Here is a 24,827-nt window from a genome sequence, read left to right on the forward strand (position 1 = left end):
TTTAAATTATATCGTTTATATTTAGTTTCTAGTTCTGTTGTGAAGTTCTGCATCTTGCCATCCATCATCTTGAACACTTAGTCACAGCTATTTTAAACTCCGTGTCTGACAACTCCAATATCTGGGTACCCAAGGGGTCAGGGAGGCATCCGTGTTTATATTATTACTTTTTTTTCCTGCCATATCATCTTATCTCCTGATATGCCTGGTAATGTTGATTAAATGCTAAATATCTTAGGTTAAAAAAAAACTGTAGAAATAACTTGAGGATCTTGATGACACTGTTCTTCTTGCTCTGGTCCTGGCAAGAAGTGAAGGTAGATGATCGCCATAGTCCCTGGCTGAAGGGATTCAAACCGAGCTTCAGATTTTATGAGAGATGGTCTACTTCCGATTCACCACCACTACCAGGGTGAAGTCCTGCAGCGAATACAACTCAGAGCTGCAGTGTTTGTTCGGGCCCCTCTGCTAGGATGGCTCTGAGCTTGAGTTTTTTGTTCCCCTAAGGCCAGAGTGCTGTCAGAAGCTCTCCTTGGCTTCTCAACTTCTCAGCCAAAACTTTTAAATCAAATTCTGAGCAGAGAAGAGATACCTCGTTCCTCTGTGTCCCTTCCTCTGAGGTCCCAGCTGCCTCGGCAGCTCTCAGAAGCTCTGTGCAGATTCCCGTGTTATGTTCCGTCCAGGTTCCTGTGATGCTCTTGATGGAAGTGTCGGTCTGCAGCAACCAGGTCCCCCGCCACTTTCTATGGCCATCACTGTGTGATGTTTCCTGCCCCCTGGACCCTTGTGGGCTGATCCGGGTTGCCATTTAGATTGGCAGCTGGCTCCTCCCTGGGAGTGCTCGGTTCAGGGACGCCTCCATCGTGGCTACAGGCACCGGGGCCCCTCTGCTGTGAACACACACGTACTTCTGAGGTCCAATTCGTCTTATGCCCACCCTCCTCCCCACCCTTCCCTCCTTGCCATTCTGCACGAAATCGCTTCTTTTCCCTGAGAGGGCCCCCCTCACCCTCCCACTCCCTGCTGGACTGTCCCTTCCCCTTCCTCTAGGTCACGTGCAAGAAGCAGGCCCTGGAGGAGCAGCTTGCCCAGAGCCTGCAGGACCGGGAGGCCCAGCGGGACACGCTGCAGAGGACCCTGCAGGAGAAGGAGGCTCTGTCTGAGGAGCGGGCCCAGCTGCTGGCCAAGCAGGAGGCCCTGGAGAGGCAGGTCCGGCTCACGGCTGAGGAGGCGGCCGAGCTCAGGTACCTGGGGCCCTACCAGCAGGTTCTGTCCACACGGCCTCGCCTTTGAAGAGCCCACAGTGTGGCAGGGGACAGGCACTCACTCGGCGACTGTAGGGCAGGGCAATGTTATGTCTACATGGGAGAGAGGCTGTGAATGAAGGGCAGACACAGAGCCTGGCTGAGAGGAGCATCTAGAAGAATTGAATCCAGTAAGAGTCCCGGGATGGCCCTCCTGAGAGAGGTGGCCACACTGGCCAGATAGCAAGTGCCAGAAACCCAGTCCAGACCAGCAGAAGGAAGGCATGGGATGTCCTGCTCAAGGAATCTAAGTTCAGGATACACATGGCTTCAGGCAAGGCTGGATCCAGGTGCTCCCACAGTGCTGTCAGAATCCTGCCTCTCCCTGCTCAGTGCTACTTAACTCAGGAGACTTTGTTCTCGGGCAGAGTCAGGGTGCGAGGTGGTAAATGGTCAGTGGCCACCCCAGGCTCCCTCCTCCAGCAGACACAGTGTCCTCCTCCCCCAAAAAAACCCAAAAGCTGCTGCCATTGGCCATATTGAGCCATTTGATATCCCTGAACCGGTCCTGGGAGTTGTAAGGCTCAGACTGGCAGGCTGGGGTCACACGCCCATCCCTGAAGCCAGGCACAGTGTCAACCCCAGGGAACCATGAGGCTGAGGGCAGGGCCAGAGCGAGCTTCAAAAATCAGCAGGGGCCACTTCCAGAAGACGTGAAATAGGCACTTGTAGGTGAGAACGGGGGTGCCCTTCAGGCTGTCACCTGGTAAGCTGAGCTGGTCCCATGGCCTCTGCAGCAATCCAAAAGCTGGTTGCTTTCTGTCACCAAACTTGTGGACTCTCTTGGGAACATCTAAGTATTTTTGTAGAAAAGGTTTCCTCCTGGAACTCCAGAACCTGGGGGTCACCAGAACCCTTGAGTCCCAGGTCCTTGAACATCCTCACAGACAAACCTCTTCTGCAAATGAAAGTTCGCACAGAAACAGGAACAGAAAACCTAACAAAGGCCTGCTCCGGGTCAGCAGGAGCAGAGGGTCCCTGCCTGTCGCCCCCTTCCAGGCCCCACGGGTGCTCAGACAAGCAGGGGTTGGAGGGCCCCTGTCACCTGTCAGTATTTGCTGCCCGGATCACGGACAGAGGCTGGGCAGAGGCCGTGGCAGCCCAGGGTCCTCCCCGTAGGCTCTGTCCCGATCACTGAGCAGCCCTGTGGCCCCAGACAGTCACCTGCTCATTAAACAGCACTTTACAGTGACCGGTCTGAGCTTCCAGCGACGAGGCTGCTGGGGGCTTGTCCTGAAATCACATATGCTGGCACAGGGTGCCGCCTAGCTCCCACGGTAGGTGTCTGGCTGGCTCCGTGGGCCGGAGGGTCTGGCCACTGCGGTCTTAATGAGCTCCCGGGTAACGTTGATAACCACCAGGTGCGAGAAGTCCTGAGCAGCCCTTTGCCTCTCCGTGGCGGGCTGGTGACAGAGGACCCCGGGTTTCAAGCCCCTCCAGCCCCCACACCCAGGCCCTGACCAGGCTGCAGCGCTGGGGACGCATGCCCAGTTGAGGGGTTGCTGGCTCGCTCGGCACCCGGAGAGGTGGATGGAGGGTGTCTGCCTGCACCCTCGCTGGTCACGCCGGGCCTCTGCTCCAGGAGGCTGAGGTGCTCTCGGGCTCCCAAGGAAGGAGAGACCAGACACACCCTTAGATTCCCAGGCTCCGGGGCGAAAGAAGATTCTGGTGTCTGAGCGGCAGAGACCGCCTCTCCCAGAGGGGACCAGGCTGCTGTCTGGGAGGAGGTGGGTTCGAGGTGTCGGGGAGGGCATCCGAGGCAGCCCCCGCTGCCGTCTGTTCACACAGAAGCGGGGAGCAGGGAACGTGGGGTGCTTACTAGGATGGGGACTGGAAGGGGGCACTGGGGACATCGGAGGAGTGAAGTTTCTGGGCTCTGCAGGCAAGATCGAGCCCTGGACGGTGTCGACACGCCCAACCCCCCCACCAAGGTGGCAGCGGTGAGCAGGGTCCCCCGGGGCCCACGGCCCTCCCCGACCCATCGATTTGTGTGGGGATGTGTGTCTGCCGTTTGTGTGCTCACGTGAGTATTTTTGTGTGTCTGTGGTGTGTGCACGTGTGCTGTTTGGTTGGCAGATGTTTTCGCCGTAAAACACCTCGCGTGGGGCCAAGCACAGTATCGGTTACAACGTGCTCGCTGGCCGGTCGACGACCGGTGGGCTGATGGGTTGTCTTCTGACAACTCCTTCAAGCCACCTCACCCCCCTCCCCGGGAATGAACGCTGCTCTGAGTTGCAGGTATTTTCCGGACATTTGTGTCTGCGTGCACAGAGACACCGCGGCAGCTTTCGTACGCGGTGGACGCTGGGCGTGCCCTTCCGCTCTGACACGTTGCTTCTCAGAGATCAGAGAAGAGAGTTTCCTCGTCCTCGATAACAACTCACTAGATGCACTGTCATTTCTAGAACATTCTGCCACTTATCAGCATGGAAGCCACGTCCAGTTAGTGCGCGATATAAGGCTGCAGTGAGCATCCTTGTACATGTGTAGTTGGTTCATGTGTATTTCTAAAGAACCGACACTTGGGAGTGGAATCGCTGGCTCAAAGACAGGCACTCTTTCAATCTTGAAGTTTCCTAGCCTCCCCTCCACAAAGAAAATGGTCCTCGCACCCTTGCCAACATTGAATATAAACATTATTTAAAGTTGTGTCAATCTGGTGCGTGGTCAATGACACCACACGGTTGTCATTTGAATCTCCTTGAGTACCAGTAGGGTGAGCAAACTTTATATGTTCATTCCCCCTTTGCGTTTTCTTTGTGAATAACAGTCATTTTTCTCATTTTTCTGTAGGATCAGCTGACCTTCTGTCATTGATTCGTAGGAGCTCTTTGCATATGATGGATATTAACTCTTTGTCCCTTGTCTTTTAAGTTGGTTTGTGAAATCTTTCTGCATAAGCCCCCAACCCCTTTACGTGTATTCAGATCTGCTGGCCTCTTTATTTTTGTCTTCTCGCTTTTGTGTTTTGCTTACAAACTTTATAAAATACCTTTCTCTATTTTTTCTACGGGTTTTATAGTTCCGAGTTGTTTATTTGTTGTTGTGCTTTGTTTTGTTTTGTTTTTCATTTAGCTTTTTAATCCACCTGGAAGATTATTTTGTGCAGGGCCTAATTTGGTTTTAGAGATTTCAAATGAATGATGGGCCATGCCTGGCTGGCTCTTGGTAGATCCCACGACTCTTGATCCAAGGGTCGCGAGGTTAAGCCCACGAGATGTTCATTCTGTTTATCTTCTGATTGATGAGCCCAGCCTCGGTGGGCACTGTTCCGTTATCTAGCTAAAGGCCTCTGCACCGTCCCTCATCAGCAGGACCGCCTGGGTGACCTGCTCCACTGTCTGATGACTCTGCAGGGCTGAGAGGGACTCTCTGGAGAGAAGCCTCTTTGAGACCCAGCAGCTGGTGATGCAGCTCCAGGCACAGCGGGAGCAGCTGGAGGGACAGGCCCGGAGCATGCGGCTCGCTCGGCAGGCCCTGCAAGGTGCTCCTCGGGCAGGCTCTCTCTGCTCCTCTCTCCCCTCAGTGGAGCTCAGTCCCCAGATGTGCTGCTCACACTCCCCAGCCCCCTGAAGGGGCACGAACACAGGCCTGGAGCTCACGTGGCTGATCGGGTCATGCCACTGTTGTCTAGGAGGGCCGGCCACCTGCACAGCCTGCTCTCAGTGCCGGGCCCAGGCGCAGAACTGGGCTGCGGCCACAGGGTCAGCATGGTGGCTCCCTACCCAGCTCCCGTGCTCCCTTCCCAGGCCCCGTGCTCCCTGCCCAGCACCCCTGCCTTGTGTGGGCCTGGCCAGAGCCAATACAAGGTGACAATTAGGACATACACTGCAGTGGGGCACGGAGTGCATTGTCCCACTGGCTCTGGCAGCCTCCTCAAAGCAGGTGGCTGTCACCCCATGGGGCCATCACTCCACAGGGAGTCTGTGAGGGCCACAGGGGTTCCATGCTGTGGGGGCCCTGTGGCCGGTCCCTGATGCCTCTGTCACTTCACAGTGGAAATGCAGCAGCTGAGAAGTGCCTGGGAGGTCCAGGAGACAAAGCTGCAGTGGGACGTGGGGAGGCTTCAGCGGCAGGTGGCACAGCAGGAGCGGGACTTGCAGCTGGCCCTGGAGAGCCAGGCGCTGGCCCACCACGAGGACCTGGCTCGGCTCCAGAGGGAGAAGGTCTGCTTCCGTTGGGCCGCTGCTGCGTGGTCACTTCCCAGGAGACTGCCATGTCCCAAAAGCCAGCAGACACATGGGGGAGGGAGCTTAGGAGACCAGCCAGGCGAGAGGTGCCCCAGCCATACCGGGGCCGCACCCAGAGGACTCGAATAGTTCACGTGGGCGGTCCAGGGCCTGGAGCATTGTGCAGCGGGGGGTCTTCTCCCCCACAGAAGGGGCCAGACCTCGGGTTGGCTGGCCTGGCTGCAGTCTGAGGGCCGGTAGCCGGAGGGAGCTCCCTCCTCCCGCTAAGCTGTCCCACTGGCCACAGGCCCCTGCAAGGTCTTGTTTAACATGTTACACATCTTCTGAATGTGGGGGCTGGGAGAGGTATATGGGCCACTACATAGGGATGGCAGGTGGTGAGACCCAGCTCTTGCTTTAACGTCATTGTGTGAGACAAAGGGTGTTTAGCTGACTGGAGTGGCCATTCCTGGGGTCCTGTCCTGTCCTGATGTCCCATGAACCGGGTCTCACTCAGGACTACAGGTACCTGCTGGCCTCACGTGTCCTGACTTACGCAGTCTTCATAGCCTGTTCCTTTGCATTGGTTCAGGAGTCCCTGAGTCTGTCTCTGACAGAGGAGAAGGAAGTGGCAGCTCACCGGTTGGAACAGGAGAAGAAGCTGGTAGCAAAGAATGCGGCCAAAAGGGAGGCTCTGAAGGAGGAAATTCAGAGCCTAAAGCATGAGCGGGATGAGAGTCTCCTCCAATTGGAAAATGAGATGCAAGAGGTGATGGGGGACTGTCAGGCAGTGGGGGACCCTCACATTCCACCTCACCATGCTTTCTCTGACCCACAAAGAGGGCTGACCTTTCCAGATCACTGCTATTGAAGCTTCAGTCTTCACAGCGGTCCCAGTCGACAGACATCCACCCACCTACTTATCCATTCATCCATCCATCCACCCACCAATCCATTTATCCATCCATTCATCCACCAGTCCATCCATCCACCAATCCATCCATCCATCCATCCCTCTATCCATCCATCCATCCATCCATCCATCCATCCACCAATCCACCAATCCATCCATCCACCAATCCATCCATCCACCAATCCATCCATCCACCAATCCATCCATCCATTCATCCATCCATCCATCCATCCATCCATCCATCCACCAATCCATCCATCCATCCACCTGTCCATCCATCCATCCACCAATCCATCCATCCATCCACCTGTCCATCCATCCATCCACCAATCCATCCATCCACCAATCCATCCATCCACCAATCCATCCATCCATCCATCCATCCATCCATCCATCCATCCACCAATCCATCCACCAATCCATCCATCCACCAATCCATCCCTCCATCCATCCATCCATCCATCCATACATACATACATACATCCACCAATCCATCCATCCATCCATGTATCCACCAATCCATCCATCCACCAATCCATCCACCAATCCATCCATCCACCAATCCATCCACCAACCCATCCATCCATCCATCCATCCATCCATCCATGCACTTGACTGTCCCTCCATTTGTCATCATCAATCCATTTATTTGAATATCCATCCTTCTATGTATACACTTAGCTCTCCTCCCACATACATGGCCGTCTATCCACATACCCAATTTTCCATTCACACACCTAACCATACATCTATCCATCAATTTCCTTAAGCATCCATCAATGATCCATGCACTCAACCATTCATGCATTCATATGACCATCCATCTATGCAACCACTCACTTGACCATCTGTCCATCCATTCACTTAAACATCCTTCCCTCCATCCACACACTCAGCTGTCCATCCATATCCACCATCCATCTCTGTGTCTGACCATCCACCCACCTGATCATCCAGCCAGTGTGTAGAGAACTGAGCATGGCCATGGAAGCTGGACCAATGCAGACAGAGTAAAAAGGCCCCACTGACCCGACTCGGGACAAGGGCTGCCTCTGGAGCGATGCCCCTCCCTGAGCAGGGATGTGGAATCAAGAACACAACACGTCCTGGCAGAGGCTTTAGCACCCAGCATTCTGCTGCAGCCTCCCCTTGTGGAGGCCCCCTGACCCTCACAAGCATGCCCCCCCCCACCAAATCCTGCCAGGCCCTATCACTGAAAGAAGAAGAGAGGAGGCTGCTGAGGGAAGAACTCTTCAGAGCCATGCAGGAGCTGGGACAGGTGCGGCAGGAGGCCCAGAGCCAACAAAAGCAAGCCGAGGTGAGCCCTGGGTGCCCAAGCCAGACACTGGGTACCCAGCCTGGCCACCTGCATTGCCCAGCAGGCTCAGGCAGACCCTCAGATGCACCCCCTTCCTTCCTGGTCCCAGGGACACAGCCCTCTCTACCCTCCAGGGAATGTCCAGGTCTCCTGCTGGGAGGGGGCACTGTCTTAATGGCAAGGAAAGGCCCAGTGAACCAAAGCCGGCTGGGGGGTGGGGGCTTCCAAGAGCCAGTCCCTACTCGCCAGCAGCGGGCCTGGCCAGAAAGGGGCCAGAGAGGAGGGCCTGGGGCCGCAGGTGAGCCAGCAGCAGAGGCGGGCAGGACCCAGCCCTGTGCCCCGCCCAGCCCCATGTACATCCAGCCCTGCCTGTCTGTGCACTTGAGATGCACTTGGCAAAACGGAACTGCAGGAAACGTGCGTGAGGCCTCTTGGGGCTGGCTCATTAGAGACGTGCGTCCAAAGGAGAAACCAAACTGGGAAAGGCCAGCACTGTGCCTGAGGCAGACCCTCGCTGGAAAGGACACCACAGAGAGTCTCCAGCTGAGCCAGGAGAAAGGCATCCCCGAGGGACGAGGGACAGGAGAGACCCCCCCGTGGGTCGCCGCCCACAGGAACACTGAGGCTGCCTCAGGCAACCAGCTGGGGCCACCTGGGGCTCCAGACTCCATCAGGAGCCCGTATCCAGGGAAAAGGGCAGGCGGCGACCCTGGGGACCCTGTGTCCCCACCCCATGTGTGGAGCTGGGCCCCCGCTGCTGTCTCCAGTGGGGGAGGCTCAGCCTATTACGAAATGCGGTGCAGTCCCCCCAGTGTAGGCAAGGTGGGGATGACCCCTGCCCCCGCAGGGGGAGGTGGCCAGAGCTAGGGGAAAGGACCACGGCGGCGAGCTCAGGGGAGGGCTGTCTGCAGCGGGGTCAGGACCCCGGGGGCGGGCACTGAGCAGAGGCAGGCAGGGAGCAGCCCAGAGGCCCACGGGGCGTTTCTCGCACCCCGCAGACTGCAGGGAGCCAGCGTGGTCCAGGGCAAGGCCAGGCCAGCACCCTGTCCCTTCTGCCTCCTGCCCGTGTCCTTCCAGCTCCTGTCACCTTCGTTTTTATTCTAGGAGACCCTTTTTCACCCTTGTCCCTGGTGTGTCCCAGCCCCAAGGTCAAAGGGTGAGATGCTCCCCTGGTGCCGAGTGAATGACTCAGCGAGTCAGGGAACGAGCCTGTGGACAGAACACCGGCTGCAGCGCCCGGCCCAGAACTGGTGTCGGAGCAGGAGCCCCTGTCTCAGCGTCACTGACTCTGCACCTGCTCAAGCAGCAGCGGGCACTGAGAGGGCTGCCCGGCGGGGGCAGATGCAGAGCCAGCGGGGCCTTGGGGAGGCAGGGACACGCAGTCCTGTCCCGGGGCACAGTCAGCAGGAAAGGGGGCTGCGGTTAGGAGCCGGCTGCCTTCCATCCCCTCCCCCCGACCGCCAGACAGGGTCACTCTGAGCACCGCCACCCGGAGGGGCTCCCGGCACCCAGAAAAGTCTTGTCCAAGAGCCCCTCTCCCTGGAGCCCCCACCCTGCTCTGTCACGGGCTGGCCGGTGCTTCCGCGGGCACAGCTGGGAGGTGTGGGGGGGCCCACGGGGTGGTGCCCTCCTTCCTCCCATTCCCACCGAGCTGCCCCGCCCATCCCACTCTCATCAGGGAACCAGGGACCGCCCCCCCCCAGACCCTGGGAGCCGACCCCCCAACTCAGAGGGGCTGGTCGGGAGCCTTCCCCCTCTGTGCTGGCTGAGTCTCCACCTGGACTGGGGATAGCCGGCCAGCCAGCGGGTGGGCACTTCAGCGAGCTCGTTAAGGGTCGTTTTGCCCCCCTGGCAAGGAACGTGGAAATTAAAACCCACTGAGGACGGAAGGAGAGGAGAAACGCCTGCCGAGGAAAAGCAGTTGTGGGGTGACGTGAGAAAAGCCCCCTGGCAGGTGGAGGGGCTCCTGGGCTGTATCCTGTCACCCACAGCCTCCGCAGGGCCTTCCCAGCCAGGCCGCCACAGCAACGCTGGGTCCGCCCCGAGGGCACGGCCAAACGGGCCACCCAGGGTGACACCTGTCAGTGCAGGAGGACGGGAGGGTGGTGGGGGGTAATGCAGAAGGACAGCAGGGGCAAGGGGAGGAGGCACCAGTGAGGCTCCTTCACCAAGAGCAGGAGGCCAGGCCTCAGAGGGCCCCAGCCCACTAGCGCCCTGGGGCAGCGGCCTACAGAATCTGGGTGGGCGGGGGTGGGGCTCCAGTGCGGGGGCACCAGCACAGGCACCTGTGCCTCCCTGGGACACGAAGCCGGCTCCACTCCCCCCCGCCCCCCCCCCCCCGTGGGGGCCTAGACCACCCTGGGGCCAAGGCAGAGGCGAGGGGGAGCGTCCGGGCCGGGAAGCCAGGCGGGCCTCGGGCCCCAGGTGAGCAGGCGGCGTCCTTGTTCGTGGACAAGGAAAGCTTGGGCACTGCTTCCTAGCCTGGGGCCCAGGGGACCCCTCCTCCTCCAAGTGCCCACCGGGTAGTGCTGGAGAGGAGGGTCCAGGAGAGCAGAGCCAGGCCAAGCTGAGTCCGATGAATGTCTGTGCTGCCTGAGTGTCTCTGCAGGGGGGCCTCCATCTGGGGGGGGGGGTGTGTAGGCTGAGCCCCGTGGCCCCGTTCCAGGCATGTCTGTGGGTGCTCGCATGTTTAGGCTGGCAGGGACCGTGGGCATCCCCAAATGCCACCTGCCTATTTGAAAGTTCGGGAAACCAAGGGCCAGACTGACTGAGGGGCTCCTGTGTTCGCCTGGACTCGGGGACAGGGCTGTCCTGGGACCCACCTCCCCCCTTCCCTGCCACCACCATGTGTTCTGAGCTGGGGTCCACCTTTCTGGCCCTCCACTGATGGGCAGGGTCCCAGACAGGGGAACTAGAGGCACGCCTCGGAAGGGCGAGCCCCCCGTGCACTGACCGCAGTGGACGTCCCAGACTACAGGACCGTGGGACCCGGGCTGCCTCTCCCATGCCCATGTCCTGGGCACGAATGCCGAGCATACTGCCCAGCTGAGGGGGTCTCGAAGTCAGCCTCCTCTGAGGGCAGGGCCTGTCTCGTTCGCCAAGTGGCTGTTCTTGGCCCCTCAGCTGAACGGCCCAACAGCAACATTTTAGGCTTGAAAGAGGTCAGCGCCTGAGTCCCTGACTGGGTCCCCGCCCCCAAGCTGCCCTGGCCTGGTGGCCTGGAGACCCCAAAGGAAAGGCATGGGGGAAAGGGCCAGCCCCTCCACGCGGGGAGACCCCCCCCCCCCCCATCGCCATGTCCCCTCGGGGCCGGCAGCGGTGGCACGGGCAGTGGGCGGCACGGGAAGGCTGGCCCGGGGCTCTGCTCTGCCCGCCTTGTGCGGCCCGAGCGAGCCTCCGCCCGGCCCCGGGACAGCAGATGGCTGTCCACCGGCCGCTCAAGCCTCGGGCTGCCCCTGGATGCCGCGGCCAGCTTGCCGCTCTCCCCAGGCCACCGTCAGCGCCACGGCTGCGGAGCTGAAGGCCCTGCAGGCCCGGTTCGAGGACGCCATCTCGGCCCATCAGAGAGAGGCCGCGGCTCTGAGAGACAGTCTCCGGGAGATGGCGGCAGAGAGAAGCAACGCCGGGAGAGAAGTGAGGGGGTGCCAGGGGAGGGGTGCCGGGAGAAGGGGGGAGAGGTGCCGGGGAGGGGGAGGGGTGCCCGGAGACCCATCCATCCCACCAGCCCTGGGCAGAGCCTGCGTGCGGTGGGTCTGGCCAGGCTCTGCCCACATGCAGCACGACGCACGGAGCCCAGGGGACTGGGCACCGGGTGGGGTGGAGCCGCCCTGGGGGTGCCCGGGTGGGGGGAGTAGAGGGGCAGAGGTGTGGGGGGTTTGTGGTGTTTCCGGGGCCGATCGTGCGTGGACCCGGCCGCGGCCTCAAGGCTGCCGCAGGGGCCCCCAGGAGCCATGGGCCGGTGTCCTGCGGTGGGGGAGAGTCTCGGGCAGGGCAGGCCAGGCCAGGCTGCGGCCCAGCAGGCAAGCAAGACTGGGGAGGTGTTCCTGAGGGAGACATGACAGCACCTGGGGAGCCTGGGAGAGGGGAGGGCAGGAGGGCACGGGGATCTGGGCTGGGGGAGGGTGAGCCTGCGCCCAGGTGGGGCCGCGAGGACCGGGGGACCCGTGCCCTCCCCGGGCCAGGCGCCGAGGCCGGCAGGCAGCGCGCTGACCCAGAGCTCGGGGGCGGGGGGGGGGGGCACAAGCAGGCACCGGCTGCTGAGGCAGCAGCAGAGAGAGGGGGGCTCCTCAGCCCTCCCCCAGCGCCCCCAGGGGCAGGCCCCGTGGTGGAGGGAGAGGGAGGGAGAGAGCATGATTTAACATGACAAGCTGTTTACTTTGGCCCCCAAAGAGAAAGGTCTCCTTTCAACAGATTTCAAAGTCAGGCCCGGTCAGCGACCACACGGGGAAGCAAAATGAGATTTTAAAACTGGGGGCTGCAGGGGAGGGGCCAGGAGACTGGGGGCACATTTGTTCTGGAGAGGTGAAAGAGGAGAGAGCACAGGCCTCCCGAGGAGCTCAGGTTCCCAGAGAGGGGCCCCCGGAAAGGAAAGGGGGCCCCCGGGAAGGAGAGGAACCCCCTAGAAAGGAAAGGGCCCCCGGAAGGAGAGGGGGGCCCCCGGGAAGGAGAGGGAACCCCAGAAAGGAGAGGGGCCCCAGCAAGCAGTGGGGGAGCAGGAGGCCGAGGCGGGGGCAGGAGGAGCAAGCCGGGAACAGCAGCACTGAAGAGCCTCCCAGGCGCCAGGCTGGCCCGGTCGCCATGGAAACCATAACGTTTTCACAGCCTTTAAACTGAAGGAACGTCCAGGCTTCTCTCGGCGCTGCCTGGAGTCCACACGTGTGTGCCTGCACACACACGTGAACCCACTGCACCGTCCACACCCCTGCCCACACGTGCACACGCACGCACACAAGCGACAGCGTAGCTGTGCATGCACCCACACACACTCACCCGCGGACACCACAAAGCACGCACAAACGTGCGACAAGTAGTGCACACGGCCCTACATGCACTTACACGCACATACGTCATGCATGTGTGTGGGCACGTGGGCACGCGTGTTCCTGCATGCGCGTGTACAGGTGCACACGCCACACTCACACACGTCGCTTGCAGACACGCACGCTGACCACACATGTGTGTGCTCGCACGCACGGGCGAGAGCCGCTTACCGGCCCCTCCCCTGCCTTCCCTCAGGCGGCGCAGAGCCCTGGAACCACCTCCCTGCAGGAGATTTCAAAAGATGCTGTTTATACAATTTCTAGTAAAGAAATAATTATTATAATCACATTAAGTGATTTGGCTGTAAAATTCCTGTAAAGAGGACGGCTGTTCTCATGAGGCAGAGGGAAGCGGGTGGGGGTGCAGGGGTGAGGGGGGCCCTTCTCCAGCTTTGTTGTGCTCGTTTTCATCTCCTCTGCCCTGGGAAATGAAAACAGTTCCTTTTATGATGGATAGGGCCCTTTGCTGGTCCTTGACCTTCTCGGTGGATTTTTGCTGAGCTCGGCGGAAACTGCCCTGCACAGTTGTGGCTCCCATATGTGGGGGGTGGAAGGGGAGTGGGGCGGGGGGGTGGGGGGGGCTCAGGCCCTTCCCAAAAACAGAACAACAATAACAGCGGGCGGACACGGGAGCCAGGCTGGCCAGGGGCCTGGACAATGTCCCGCTGAAACGGCCAGCAAAGTGGGGTTTGCTCTTGGCAAACCAGCGCCTTGACATGGCTCAGAGTTTTTGCGGCTTCCCCTCTGTCGGCACGCCGCCGGCCCCCTCCACCTCCTCTCCACCTCCTCCTCGGGACACCCGAGCCTGAACGGAGCCCTCTCTTGAGTGCCCCGGTCAGGGCCGGAGCGCAGGCCTGGGAGGCGGGAGACCAGAGGTCCCGGCCGAGCCTGGAGATCTCCCTCACCAAAGTGCGGGCGCTGGGAGGTGGGCCGCCCCTGCCCTGGGTCTGCACTCGCCTCCAGACCCTCCCTCCGAGGGTCGAGGGGGAGGTGGTGCTGGGGCGAGGAGTGAGGAGGACCCCCGACCCCACCCTGACCCAGCTCTGGCCCTCGCTCAGGCCCTGAGCTTCACACAACCACAGAACCCGCAAGCCCTGCCTAGAAGCCCCCAGAGGGCGAGGGCGTGGGGGTCCCGCTGTAGGGAGGACGGCGTGACGGGTGTCCCATTCTGGGCCTGGAACACGTCTGGTAGGGGCAGGGCACGGGACTCACACCTACAGCCTCTCCCCGTCCTCGGGTCGGCTTTTCAGAGCTTTCAAAGCGGCCGGAGTCCGGGCTGCTGAGCCCTGAGACCAGGGTGGCCCCACTGGCTCCAGAGCCTGCCCAGCCGGGGGCCTCTGCTGCCCCCCACCCGTTGGGTTTAGGGTGTCCCTGCTTCTGCGGGGCACTCTGTCCAGGGCCCTGGTGACAGTGAGAACCTGCCGCCCAAGCAAACCGGACAGCCTGGCCCGAGCCGGCCTTCGTGCTGCCAGAGAATTCTGAGGGCACCATCGCCCAGAGACCCACCCTCCCCTGCCTCCCACGTGATAGGGAGATGAGGGCCGCGGAGCAGGGGTCTCGAGCCAGGGCCACCTGCACGGCTACCCGCCCCAGGGCGGGCAGCAGCCCCAGTGCCACGGCATCACTGAAGGCCAGCGGGCAGCAGCGGGGGCGGGGGGCCGTCAAGCGGAGGCATCTGGACCCGGGAGGGGGCAGTACGGATGTGTGGGCACAGCCAGGTGCCACGCTGTCCCTGCTGTCTGGCAAGCAGCATCCCCGGGGGCCAGGGAGGGAGCAAGGGCCCAGGGCCAGCAGGGCCAGACCGTCACCTCCCCGGTCCTGGGACCAGCCCTCGTGAGGCGCCCTGCACCCCCAGGTGGGCGGAGCCAGGTTGTCTGCTTTTCTCTCAAACACCTGGGCACACGGGGCTGGGGGCACCTGGGCGCTGCCGGACCAGAGCCAGAGGCCGATCGGCAGCTCCTACCCGCCCCCCCCCACCTGCCCGTGGCGCCCCGGCCCCCAGCGGCCCCGACAGCCTCGTGCCCCTTCCCCAGGCGGAGGGGCTGCGGGCACAGCTGGACGAGGCCCGGGAGGCACTGGCCGTGCTGCGCGGGGAGCTGCAGGGCAGCGAGGAGAGCCGCGAGGGGCTTCGCAGGGAGGCCCTGGAGGCCCGCCGGGCGCTGGGCGAGGAGGCCCGCGAGAAGGCTGTGCTGAGGAGCTCCAACACCGAGCTGCGGGCCGCTCTCCGCAGGGCCGAGCAGGACAAGGCCAGGTATGAGCCCGTGCGGCATCCGTCAGGGGGCCTTCCTGGCCCCGAAATCCACCGGAGGGGCAAAGTGTGCGGGACGCGGGGTGTTCTACCGAGGCGGGCCAGAGGATGGTGGGTGGGCTCACCAAGCTCACGGTGCCAGCTGTCCATCAGAAGGCTCTACGGTGCCCGCACACGAGCGAGGGCCTGTCCCTGCCCTCGGAGCATTCCCGTCCAGCGGGCCACACAAGCCCCAAGTGGTGGGCAAGAGATGGCCAAGGGCTGGGGAGTGGAGGGAGGAAGAGAGGCCTGTTCCGGGACTCTGGGAGGCCCCCCGTGGGAGGGACCGGGAGGCCGGGACCGCAGGCTCGCAGAGGGGCATTAGAGGTGCGGGCCTGGCGCTGGACACCGGGTCTCTGGGAGTGTGGCCGGAGCACGGAGAAGGGTGGAGGGAAGGTCTAGAGACGTGGAGAGGGGCAGATCCGGCTGGGCACCCGGACCTCGTATGCCCGAGGGGACCGGCCCCAGGCAGCCCCAAGGAGGCTGGGCTCTGGGACACCGGAGAGCCGAGATACGGGGGAGGCATCCGGCCGGAGTGAGGTGGGCGGCGGGAAGGTCTCTGTGGCACCTGCTGGAGCCCCAGCCTGTGACCCTCTGCTCAGTTTTCAGAGGTCCAAGGAAGAAAGGGAACAGAAGGTGCTGGTCCTGGAGGAGGCGCGAGCAGCGGCCCAGAAGGAGGCCTGTGAGCTGCGGGCCAGCCTACGGGAGGTGCAGCAGGCTCGCGCCGACGCCTGCCGGGAGCTCCAGGAGCTGGGCACACAGGTGAGGGCGGCCGTCCTGGAGCCCCGCCCGACAGAGATGTCCCCTCCCCCCCTGTCCGGCTCCCCCAGGTGCCTCCAGGGCACGCACTGGACCGCGGAGCCCGAGCTCCAAGACATGGCCTCGCTGTCTGTGCCTTTGGAACATTCTGTCCCCACACTTGCAGCCTCAGCTGTAGGGCCCCGCTCAGACTCGTGCGGCTCCCGGCTGGGTCTGCCCCATGGGGTACGGATGACAAGCCTCAAGATTAATGGCTGAAAACGACCACTTGGACGCCCGTGGCCCCTGAGATCAGGAATGCGGCGAGGGCACAAAGGGGCGCCTTGGCTCTGCCCGACGGTGCACGCACCAAGAAGACTCCACGGGGGGTGCCTGATGGCAGGGCTGGGCTCACCGGCAGGCAGCCTTGCTCGCGGGGCCGGTGGCCGTACCGGCTGTCGGCTGGGCACCTCCCAGCCCGGCTGCCTCGGGGCTCGGAGACCACCTGCACGGCTTCGTCTATCTGCCTTGGTCTCCAGAGTCCAGGGCCACTCACACCGAGTTCACTCGGTGTCGGGACCGCTCAGAAGAGGGGCCTAGATACCCCTCCAGGCGGGAGGCCGGTCCAAACATCCGCAGCCGTTGTGAGTGGGCCGTGAGTGGGCCTCTGCAGCCCGGGAGTGGGCCGTGAGGTGCACGGGGAGGAGAAACCCGGGGTCCAGTGCTCCCTCCAGGCCAGGCGTGTGCTGCACCGCCCTCCCTCCTCCCTCCCCCACCACCGACCCCCCCGTGAGGAAGGTCTAGCGCCTTCCTTTTCAGATGAGGACATCGAGGCACAGAGACATGTGGCGGACCAGGGTCCCCGAGGGTGACAGCCAGCGAGGGGCCCAGCCCGCTCCTTGCCCACGGGGTGTCCTGGCCTCAGACAAAAACGGCTTCAGGAGTCCATCAGCTACGAGGGCATGGTCTCGGAGGGCACCCCCACCACCCACATCCCCCATCGCCCAGAACTGGGCTTGGCCAGAGTGGGGGGCGGCGCTGCCCAGGAGGAAGGCTCCCTCCCCAGCACGTGTGAGCAGAGCCAGGGGCCCAGGAGGGGCCCGGCGACCCCCTCGGTGCCACCCCACACTCGCAGGTGAACGTGCTGCGGGCTGAGAACCCGAGAAAGAACGTGGGGACTGGGTGCCACCAGGGCCGAGGGACAGGGGTGCTGACTGAACGAATGCAGGCAAAGCGGGGACCCCCTGCATCTCCTAAGGTTCTCGTGTTTTAGAAAGGGACAGTCTCGCCCAGGGGACGTGAGAGTTCTGAGCCAGGGGACAGGCAAGAGCCCCCAAATGCCCAATTGCCAAAGAGCCTCTGGATTCAGAGTGACACCTACACCCACGCCTGCACGTGTGTTCCCACAGCCCGGCCCGCGTGGGACCCCCTGGTCCGGACCCAAAATCACGCACACGGCGGCTGCACCGAGCACCCACCGTGCACAGAGAACCTGGACTCTCCTCCCACGACCTATGTGACCCTTGTGTGACCTCACGGCTCCTCACTTCCACCCGTGAATGGGGTCGTTAACACTGTGGCCACCCGGAGAGGAAATGGGGTGGGGCCCGGCCCTGCCCCCTGTGCCAGGGCTTACGGTCTGGCAGAGGCTCTGTGGCCTCAAGCCGGGAGCCTGGCTGCCTCCCCCAAGCCTGTCACTGCCCTAGGGGTGACGTGACCCCGTCTATTCCGTCATTCACTCACAGGTATTTAGGGGGCACCTTGTGCGAGCGGAGGCCCCATCCCAGGGGCTAAGGGGCACAGGTCAGGCTGTGACCAGGGTCTGCAGAGGCAGACAAGGTGGCCTCAGTGGAGACGACGGGACGGGTGGCTACAGAGGGGCAGGAGGTCAGGTAGGGCCCCTCCGCACCCAGGCCAGGCCGCCAGAGAAGAGAGGGGCCTGGGACCCAGCAGACCCGAGGGGTGAGCGTGGAAGGGTAGAAAGAGTGACCCAGGTACGAGAGCCCAGGACCGGCCTCCCAGAGGCCAGGCCTCTCCTCTCGGCCCATAGGTGCTGTGTGCCGGGGAGGCTGGTTTACCCCCGTGCCACCCCGCGCAAGCCCGTGGTGTTGCATCAGGCCCCCTGAGGCTCCCCGGCCCTGGTCTCAGGACGATGCTGACCCAGCCTTTGCTACCACAGGCCAAGAGCAGCCACAGACGAGCGTGGGGCTGGCTCGAGGCAGCCGGTCCCCTGCCACAGGAGGGGACAGCCTAGGGCCAACAGCTGGCTGGGGGGTTCACGAGTCTGAAAGGACGCCTGCCAGGATGTGCTCTGTGGTCCTGAGGTGCCCCTCTCCACCTGGGCTCAGGGGCCCCCACGGCCAAACACGGGCTGGGAGGCAGGTCCGAGGTGCCCCTGGCCGTGACATGCCAAGCAGGGAGTGAGGACAAGAGGCCCGCGGGCGAGGTGCGGAGGGCGGGTGGCTCTGGGACAAAGGGCTTCTACGTGAGCCCTCATGACCCTCCCACAGGTCCTGAGGCTGCGGCGGGAGCTGGAAGAGGCGGAGGCTGGAGCCGAGGCCCGTAAGCAGCAGCTGGAGGAGGGCCTCTGCCGGAGCCGGGGGGCCGAGCGGACCCTCCGGGCCGAGCTGCACATGGTCACGGGGAAGCTGCAGCAGGCCGGTAGCGTGGCCGACGGCCTCCAGGCTCGCCTGGACGAGGCCGGCCGCCGGCTCCACAGCCTGGAAGGGGAGCTGGCCCGGGCTGAAGGTGCCAGGCGGCACGCGGAGGCCCAGCTGGGCCGGCTGTGGTCCACCCTGTGCCGCGGCCTGGGGCTGCGGGGACCGGGCCCCTCAGGCTCCCCCGAGTGGCCCGGCTTCCCCAGTACAGGTCAGTGTCCTCAGTGGCTTCGGGTAGGCTCCTGTCCCGGCTCTGGCACCCACCCAGGACACCCCCTCCCCTCCCTGGGCCTCACGACCCACACAGTGAGGGGCCTGGACCCCGTGCCCCCGCCAGCTCCCTGGGGGTGGGGACAAGCAGAGAAAGGGGGGGCAGGGCACCTGCATGCCTGTCACCAAGTCCCCACCACGTCCCCGCCACATCCCCTCCGCTGCCACTCTCCTGCAGGCTCAGAGAGCATCCAGAGCGCCGGCCCCCCGACCAGGTCCAGCTCACCACTCCGATGGCCCTCACCGGCACCTGGGGACCCCTGCCCAGATGTGGAGGACGTGGCCTCTGTGCGAGACGCCCTGACGGACTTTGTGCAGAAACTGCGGGTTGCCCAGAGGGAACGGGTAAGGGGGGTGGAGAGGACATGCCCCGGGGGCCCCCAGAAACACGGAGATGCTGCCCGTCACTCTGCTGTCCATCTGTCCATCCACCCCAGATCCGCTGAGGCCCTGGCGGGGGCCCTGGGGTCACCGGGCCCCCCAGCGCTCAGACTGTCCTTTGTTGGGCGTGACAGAGAGCAACAAACACCACAGTCCCTCAAAACTCAGCTGCCGCCCCAACGGCTCAGGGCCTCCTCCCTTACTCCCAATTGGCAGCAGAGGCCCTGGCGCCAGGCACCACTACGATGCCCACAGGGGTCCAGGTCAGCGTGCCCGAGCCCCCCAAACCTCCAGCCGGACACCTCGGCCCCCACTCACCCACCGGGCTGCCCCCTGACCTGGGTCCTTCCGCCCAGGACGACTGGCACCTCCAGGTGGTGAGCCTGAGCGGCCGGCTGAGCGAGGCAGAGCGCGAGCGTGCCCAAGCCCAGAGCCGCGCGGCACGGCTGCAGGAGGCGCTGGCAGAGGCGGAGGAAGGTGACCCCCTTCCCTCGCCCCGGCCCCGAACACCGCCGACAGGGCCACATCACCACCTCCCGGGCTTCCCCCCAAGCGCCCCACCCTGGCGGCCGGGAGGGGGCAGTCCCGGAAGCTGCTCGGGCGTGGGCCAGCGTGTCCCCCGGGTGTGCCCGGCCCTCTCACAGTGGCTCCCCGTCACCAGGGGATGCGGTCCAGAGACCTTGCAGGGTCCGCAGACCCTCCTCCCACCACGCTGACCTCCCGGAACCCGATTCCACAGCCATGAGGCCCATCTCTCCGTCAGGTCTCTGACCCCTGTCACCACCGAGAGCGCCCCTGGCCTGCTGGTCGCCCCATTGCATCACGTGTCCTCCTCCCTCCGTTAGTGGGTCTGCCCAGGAGGTGTCTGGAAGGAGGAATGTCTGTGGAAGGAAAGAACCTGGGAGAGAAGGAGCAGGCAGAGGGAGCCAGGACCCCAGACCCGCCCCCGGGGACCCTCAAGTGGCAGGGAATTGTCAGACGGGCGGTCGGGGGGGGGGGCTCCAGCCCCCACCGTCTAGCTCCCAGTCACTTAGCCAGCCTGTGAAGTGGGCAGGGGCGACCCCCATGTGGCAGCCGCACTGACCTTGGGAGCCAGGCAAGCAAGCACCCTGCTCGCCCCGCAGCCCGGCGCCAGGCGGAGAGCGAGAGGCGCAGGGCCCAGGCAGCGCGCGCCCTGCAGGAGGAGGCGCTCCGGAGCCTGGAGGAGCAGCACCGGGCTGGCAGGCGGGCGGCCAGCTGGGAGAAGCGCAGGCTGCAGGTGGGGCACGCAGCTGGCGGGGACCTGGGGACGGAGGGGGAGGGGTGGGGGGTGGCTTCTGGGGGGGCGGAGGTTTGGGGTCCCCATGGGCAGAAGCACAACTGGGCTGGAGCAGGTGGCCTCGAGGGACGTGGTGGCCCCACAGCGCTCATCGGGGGCACCCCCTGGCAGAGCTGCCTTGGAGGTGGTCCCAGCCCTTATTTGACAGATTAGGAAAACTGAGCCTTGGGGAGCGCCCTGCATGACAGAGCTGGCGAGGCCCGGAGCCAGGGGCAGACCCCCAGGGCGGGAGGGGCGGGCCGCGCCCCATTTTACGTGCGTTCACGGGTGTGTGTTCTGTGCGCGCTTGAAAATAAGGCAGGGTACACATTTTGAAAAGAATGTATTAATTAAGTCAACCTTTACAGCCATGTCAGTCACATATTCCAGGTTGGATCTGTCTCTCTCGTTTATGAAAACCGGGCGTGAAGTGCTGAATTTTGCCATCAGGGTGGGGGCAGGGAGGGCAATCCCTCCTTTTGTCCGTAAGGGTCTTTGGTTTATACATTTCCAGGACACGTTCTTCACAACTTGAAGCTTCTTGGCCGCTCTGCCTCTTCCCAGCCTAGAGCTCCCGGTGCCTGTTCTGTGCCATTTGTCCCGAGTCTGCTGTGCCTGACACGTGCAGTGGCCACCCCCCATCCCCAGGTCCCGGCCCCGCGCTCCCGCCCTGTATGTTTTCGGTCACCATTTATCTCATCCGCCTGGCCTTGGTTTCAAGCCCACCTCGGAGCGTGTGCCTTTTCCAAAGGAATTTATCCCGCTTACAAGTTTTGCAATAATTTATTTGCTCTGGTTTTCTTTGGTTGCTGACAGGATCCTTGCTGATTTAATGCTTCCTCACGACTTCCGTGCCAGCCTTTTATTTCAGGGTTATTTGCTCCCCCTGCCCCCTTCCATGGCGGTGGGAGTGTGGCAACAGTGAGCACGGCAGCCGACGTGTCACCGCGCTGTGCACAGGGGACGCCTCTGGCTCCCCGCCCCTCCCCCCGCAAGGGCTCTGCACCTGTGTCCAGGGGCTCTCCCCTGGGCCCCTCCCCTGCTCCAGATGGCCCTGCCTCCACCTTTCTTCTGAGTGCCCGGCGGGGGTCCACGAAGCGCCTGCCCCTGAATTGGAACCCCTCCTCCTGTCCGCAGGAGGCTCTGTACTCACAGCAGCCCACACTGTGTTCCTTTCCGTTCCGACCGCTAAGCAGCCATTGCCGCAGACAGATGACTGAACCCCGGGCAGCCGTGAGCTGCCAGCCCCGCGGGGGCGGGGTCCCGCCTGGCACAGCGGGGGGCTCTTGGCAGGGAGTGGGGAGCCGCTTCCTTACCTGAGGCAGACTCTTGGCAGCCCCTTTCCTGGCTGAGGAGCCAGCGGCTTCGGGGGGCTTCTCCGGCTCCCGGCTTGGGCCTTCCCGTCGGCCCTCACGACAGCGCGGCGGCAACGGCAGGACCCCCACACGGCCCCCTTCGCACTCGAACCCCACGGCCGCTGCTCTGCCGCCAGCCCGCCGGGCCCGTGGGAGTCACCAGGCCCACCTGGGTCATCCCCCTTTGGTTAACTCAGAGCCACTGAGGAGTCACCTTAATCACGTCTGCAACAGGCCCTAACGTGGTCACAGGGTGACCCTGGGGTAACCCTGGGGCTGCGGGGCACAGGCCAGGTCAGAACTCTGCCCGCCACACCCGGTGTCAGCAGTGGGCCCAGCAGGTCGGTGGGGACGCGGTGAGCGAGGCTCACGACCCATCTCCCCGGGAGGGGCCTGTTTCTACTCGGACCTCTTTTCTTGTTTGCCCCGTGACCCCAGGCTCAGACAGTTCCAGAAAGGTAATGTCTAGGTGGTTTGAATCGTTCCTTCCAGAGAGGAAGCCAGAAGGTCCGTTTATCTTGGAAATCCAAAAACGTTCCCCAAACGTGGACTTGTTCCCTCTGTTATCTTAGCCTGTGCATTATCTCCACTTGCAGAGTCGAATCTGTCTTGGGTCGACGCACATTATTTCCACCTAAAGACCGCCGCTTCTCCCCCACCCTCTTCCCACTCTTTTGTCCTGAAATTCACTGCAGCCCAGCCTTGCTCTCTGGGCCTTTTCCTCCTTGTTCATCTTGAATGTCACCTCTTGTCACTGGCTCCCTGCCACGTCCCAGAGAACTTCGGGTCCTTATCTAGGTTAGTTCATCTGACTGCCGTGGCTAATCTAGTCCCTGTCCTCATGCCTGGATTGGTCCTTGTGCGGTTTGGGGGGGTTGTTTTGGGTTTTTTGAGAGAGAGTGCTTGCAAGTGCGGGGACGGGGACAGAGAGAGAGAGAGAGAGAGAGAAAGAGAGAGAGAATCCCAAGCAGGCTCCACGACCGGTACAGAGCCTGATGCAGGGCTGGATCCCACAACCCCGGGATCATGACCTGAGCTGAAATAGGGAGCCGGACACTCACCCGACTGAGCCACCCAGGCAGCCCGGTCCTTGTGTTTTTAATCTCGATTGTTCCCACTCTGGCTCCCCTTCATGAGAGCGTCAGTGAACCTTTCCTGACACCTGTTCCCATTTCTTGCAATAACTCTGTTCTCTTTTAACTCAATACCCTCAGATCTGATCCCTCGGACTGACTTTGTCTCTTGAACCACAGTCGATTGCTGCTGTCGACATTTTCTTCCTCTGCACGTCTTCAAAGAAGGGGGTCTGGTCTCGTTCAAAGTCAGGAGTGGAGAGAAACCCACCTGGGACTTCACAGGTCCCTGTCCAGATATTTCAGGCCCAAAGTGAAAGGCAGAGGGAAAGGGGGAGCCACGGGGACCCGCGGGGACCTTGGGGGCTGTGGGGAGCGGGCAGGGCAGCAGGGGCAGCGTGGGCGGCACCAGGGACAGGGAGGGCGAAGGCCCTGTTCTCAGGGGCACGGCTGGCTGTGGTGGCTGTGGTGGCTGGGGTCCCCTCCTCTGCAGCACTTGCCTGCCAGGGGACTGGGGGCCTTCGTGACCTCGTCCTTATTAGCCCGCCCTCCAGCCCCCAGCCCAGGCCCCGAGTCGGCGTCCCCAAGGTTCTGTGAGGTTTCCACACATGGGGCAGAAGGCTCTTCTGGATGTTGTTCAAACCTTCTCTGCCCCTGTTCATTTTCCTGCTTAAGAATTTCCTCGACTTTTCAGCAAAGTCTATGTGCTAAAGTCTATCCGTTGTTCTTCGAACTCTAGCGATTCTCCTATTTTAGGCCACTCGGTTCTGCGTGCCTCTACCTCGCGGGAACCCCCCAAATCTCCGATCTCCAGGCCTGAGGAAGGTCTTTCCCAATTTTTAAATGTTTACTTACTTATTTTGAAAGAGAGAGTGTGTGAAAGGGGGAGGGGCAGGGAGAGAGGGACGGAGGATCCAAAGCAGGCTCTGCACTGTCAGCACAGAGCCCGACGTGGGGGTCGAATCCAGAAACCGTCATGACCTGACTGAAGTCGGATGCTCGACCGACTGAGCCACCCAGGCGCCCCTTACCCAGTGTTTTAACCTGTCGGCCGTTGAGGTGGGCACCCGGGAGGGGGATTCAGACGCACCTAAGGCGCAGAGGCCCCAGGCCCTTTTGACCAACAGCAAATCCCAGCTGCAGCGTTTGCAGCCAGAGGGGCCCCGGTCGCGTGGCCACACGCCCCACCGCCCACGCCCCCACCGTCCGTCACGTGGCCCAGCCGCCAGCACGTGCTAGAGCGAGGTCTGCGTCTGACACGGCTGCTTTCGCTTTCATGGCTGGGTTTTCCCCCCGGTTCACATGAGCCGATGTGTTTGTCAAGAGAAAGTCAATTAAAAACATATTTTCCTAATTAAATGGTAGGCTGTGCTATGCAAACAGTAAGATTCTTGTTTGGGAGCAAATCCCTCCCCGTGTCCAGGGCCACCCTGGGAATTCGAGAGATCAACAGGGCAGAACCGAGGGCCGAGCGCTGGGACACGCGCCCAACACCGCACCCGGGGGTCCTCAGAGCAAGCGGGGGTGCGGGCCCACACACGTCCCCAGGGAGAAGGGGTGTCCCCCCCATCAGAGCCAGGTCACAGCCTGCCGGGCATCCGACCTGCCCCAGCCCCCCAGGGCCCTGCACACGCCCTCTTCTCCTGAGCGCGCTCCTCCGGGCCCCAAACAGCGTCAGTCAGGTTCCAGAAGCAAAGCCGGGAGCCGCTCGGCCTCGTGGACTGGCAGGCCGTGCCGTGCGGGTCGGCGGGCCCACCCAAGCCTGGAGCGGACGCCCGCCGTTAGTGACGACTGTCTGCATCTGTACCCCCTCAGGGCGCCGCACTTGCCAGAGTTTGGGCGCAAAGATTATTTCATCCTCATGCGGTCAGTTGGTGAGCTTCCGCCGCCACCTGCGAGACACGGAGCGGCCGAGGTCAGGTTCCCGAGACGCACGGGACTTGCCCGCAGACGCTCCGCACCTCCCTCGCTCCATACGCCACCTCACTGCCTCTCCCCTGCTCCTCCCGCGGCGATGCGGGGGGCC

At 62.6% G+C, this 24,827-nt stretch overlaps 1 protein-coding gene across 1 annotated transcript in view; it reads left to right on the top strand.

The window, feature by feature from the left end:
* The window catches only part of CROCC2 (ciliary rootlet coiled-coil, rootletin family member 2), a 57,566-nt gene that overhangs the window by 22,888 nt on the left and 9,851 nt on the right, over window positions 1-24,827 (top strand). The window contains 13 exon segments of the mRNA XM_045033712.1: window positions 1,051-1,244; window positions 4,661-4,788; window positions 5,301-5,470; window positions 6,066-6,242; window positions 7,591-7,704; window positions 11,194-11,337; window positions 14,777-14,994; window positions 15,633-15,792; window positions 18,279-18,636; window positions 18,874-19,040; window positions 19,433-19,787; window positions 19,922-20,049; window positions 20,173-20,334. Of these exon segments, the coding sequence (XP_044889647.1) occupies window positions 1,051-1,244; window positions 4,661-4,788; window positions 5,301-5,470; window positions 6,066-6,242; window positions 7,591-7,704; window positions 11,194-11,337; window positions 14,777-14,994; window positions 15,633-15,792; window positions 18,279-18,636; window positions 18,874-19,040; window positions 19,433-19,787; window positions 19,922-20,049; window positions 20,173-20,334 (2,475 nt within the window).

The sequence above is a fragment of the Felis catus genome, chromosome C1, assembly GCF_018350175.1.
Source record: "Felis catus isolate Fca126 chromosome C1, F.catus_Fca126_mat1.0, whole genome shotgun sequence".
NCBI lineage: Eukaryota > Metazoa > Chordata > Mammalia > Carnivora > Felidae > Felis > Felis catus.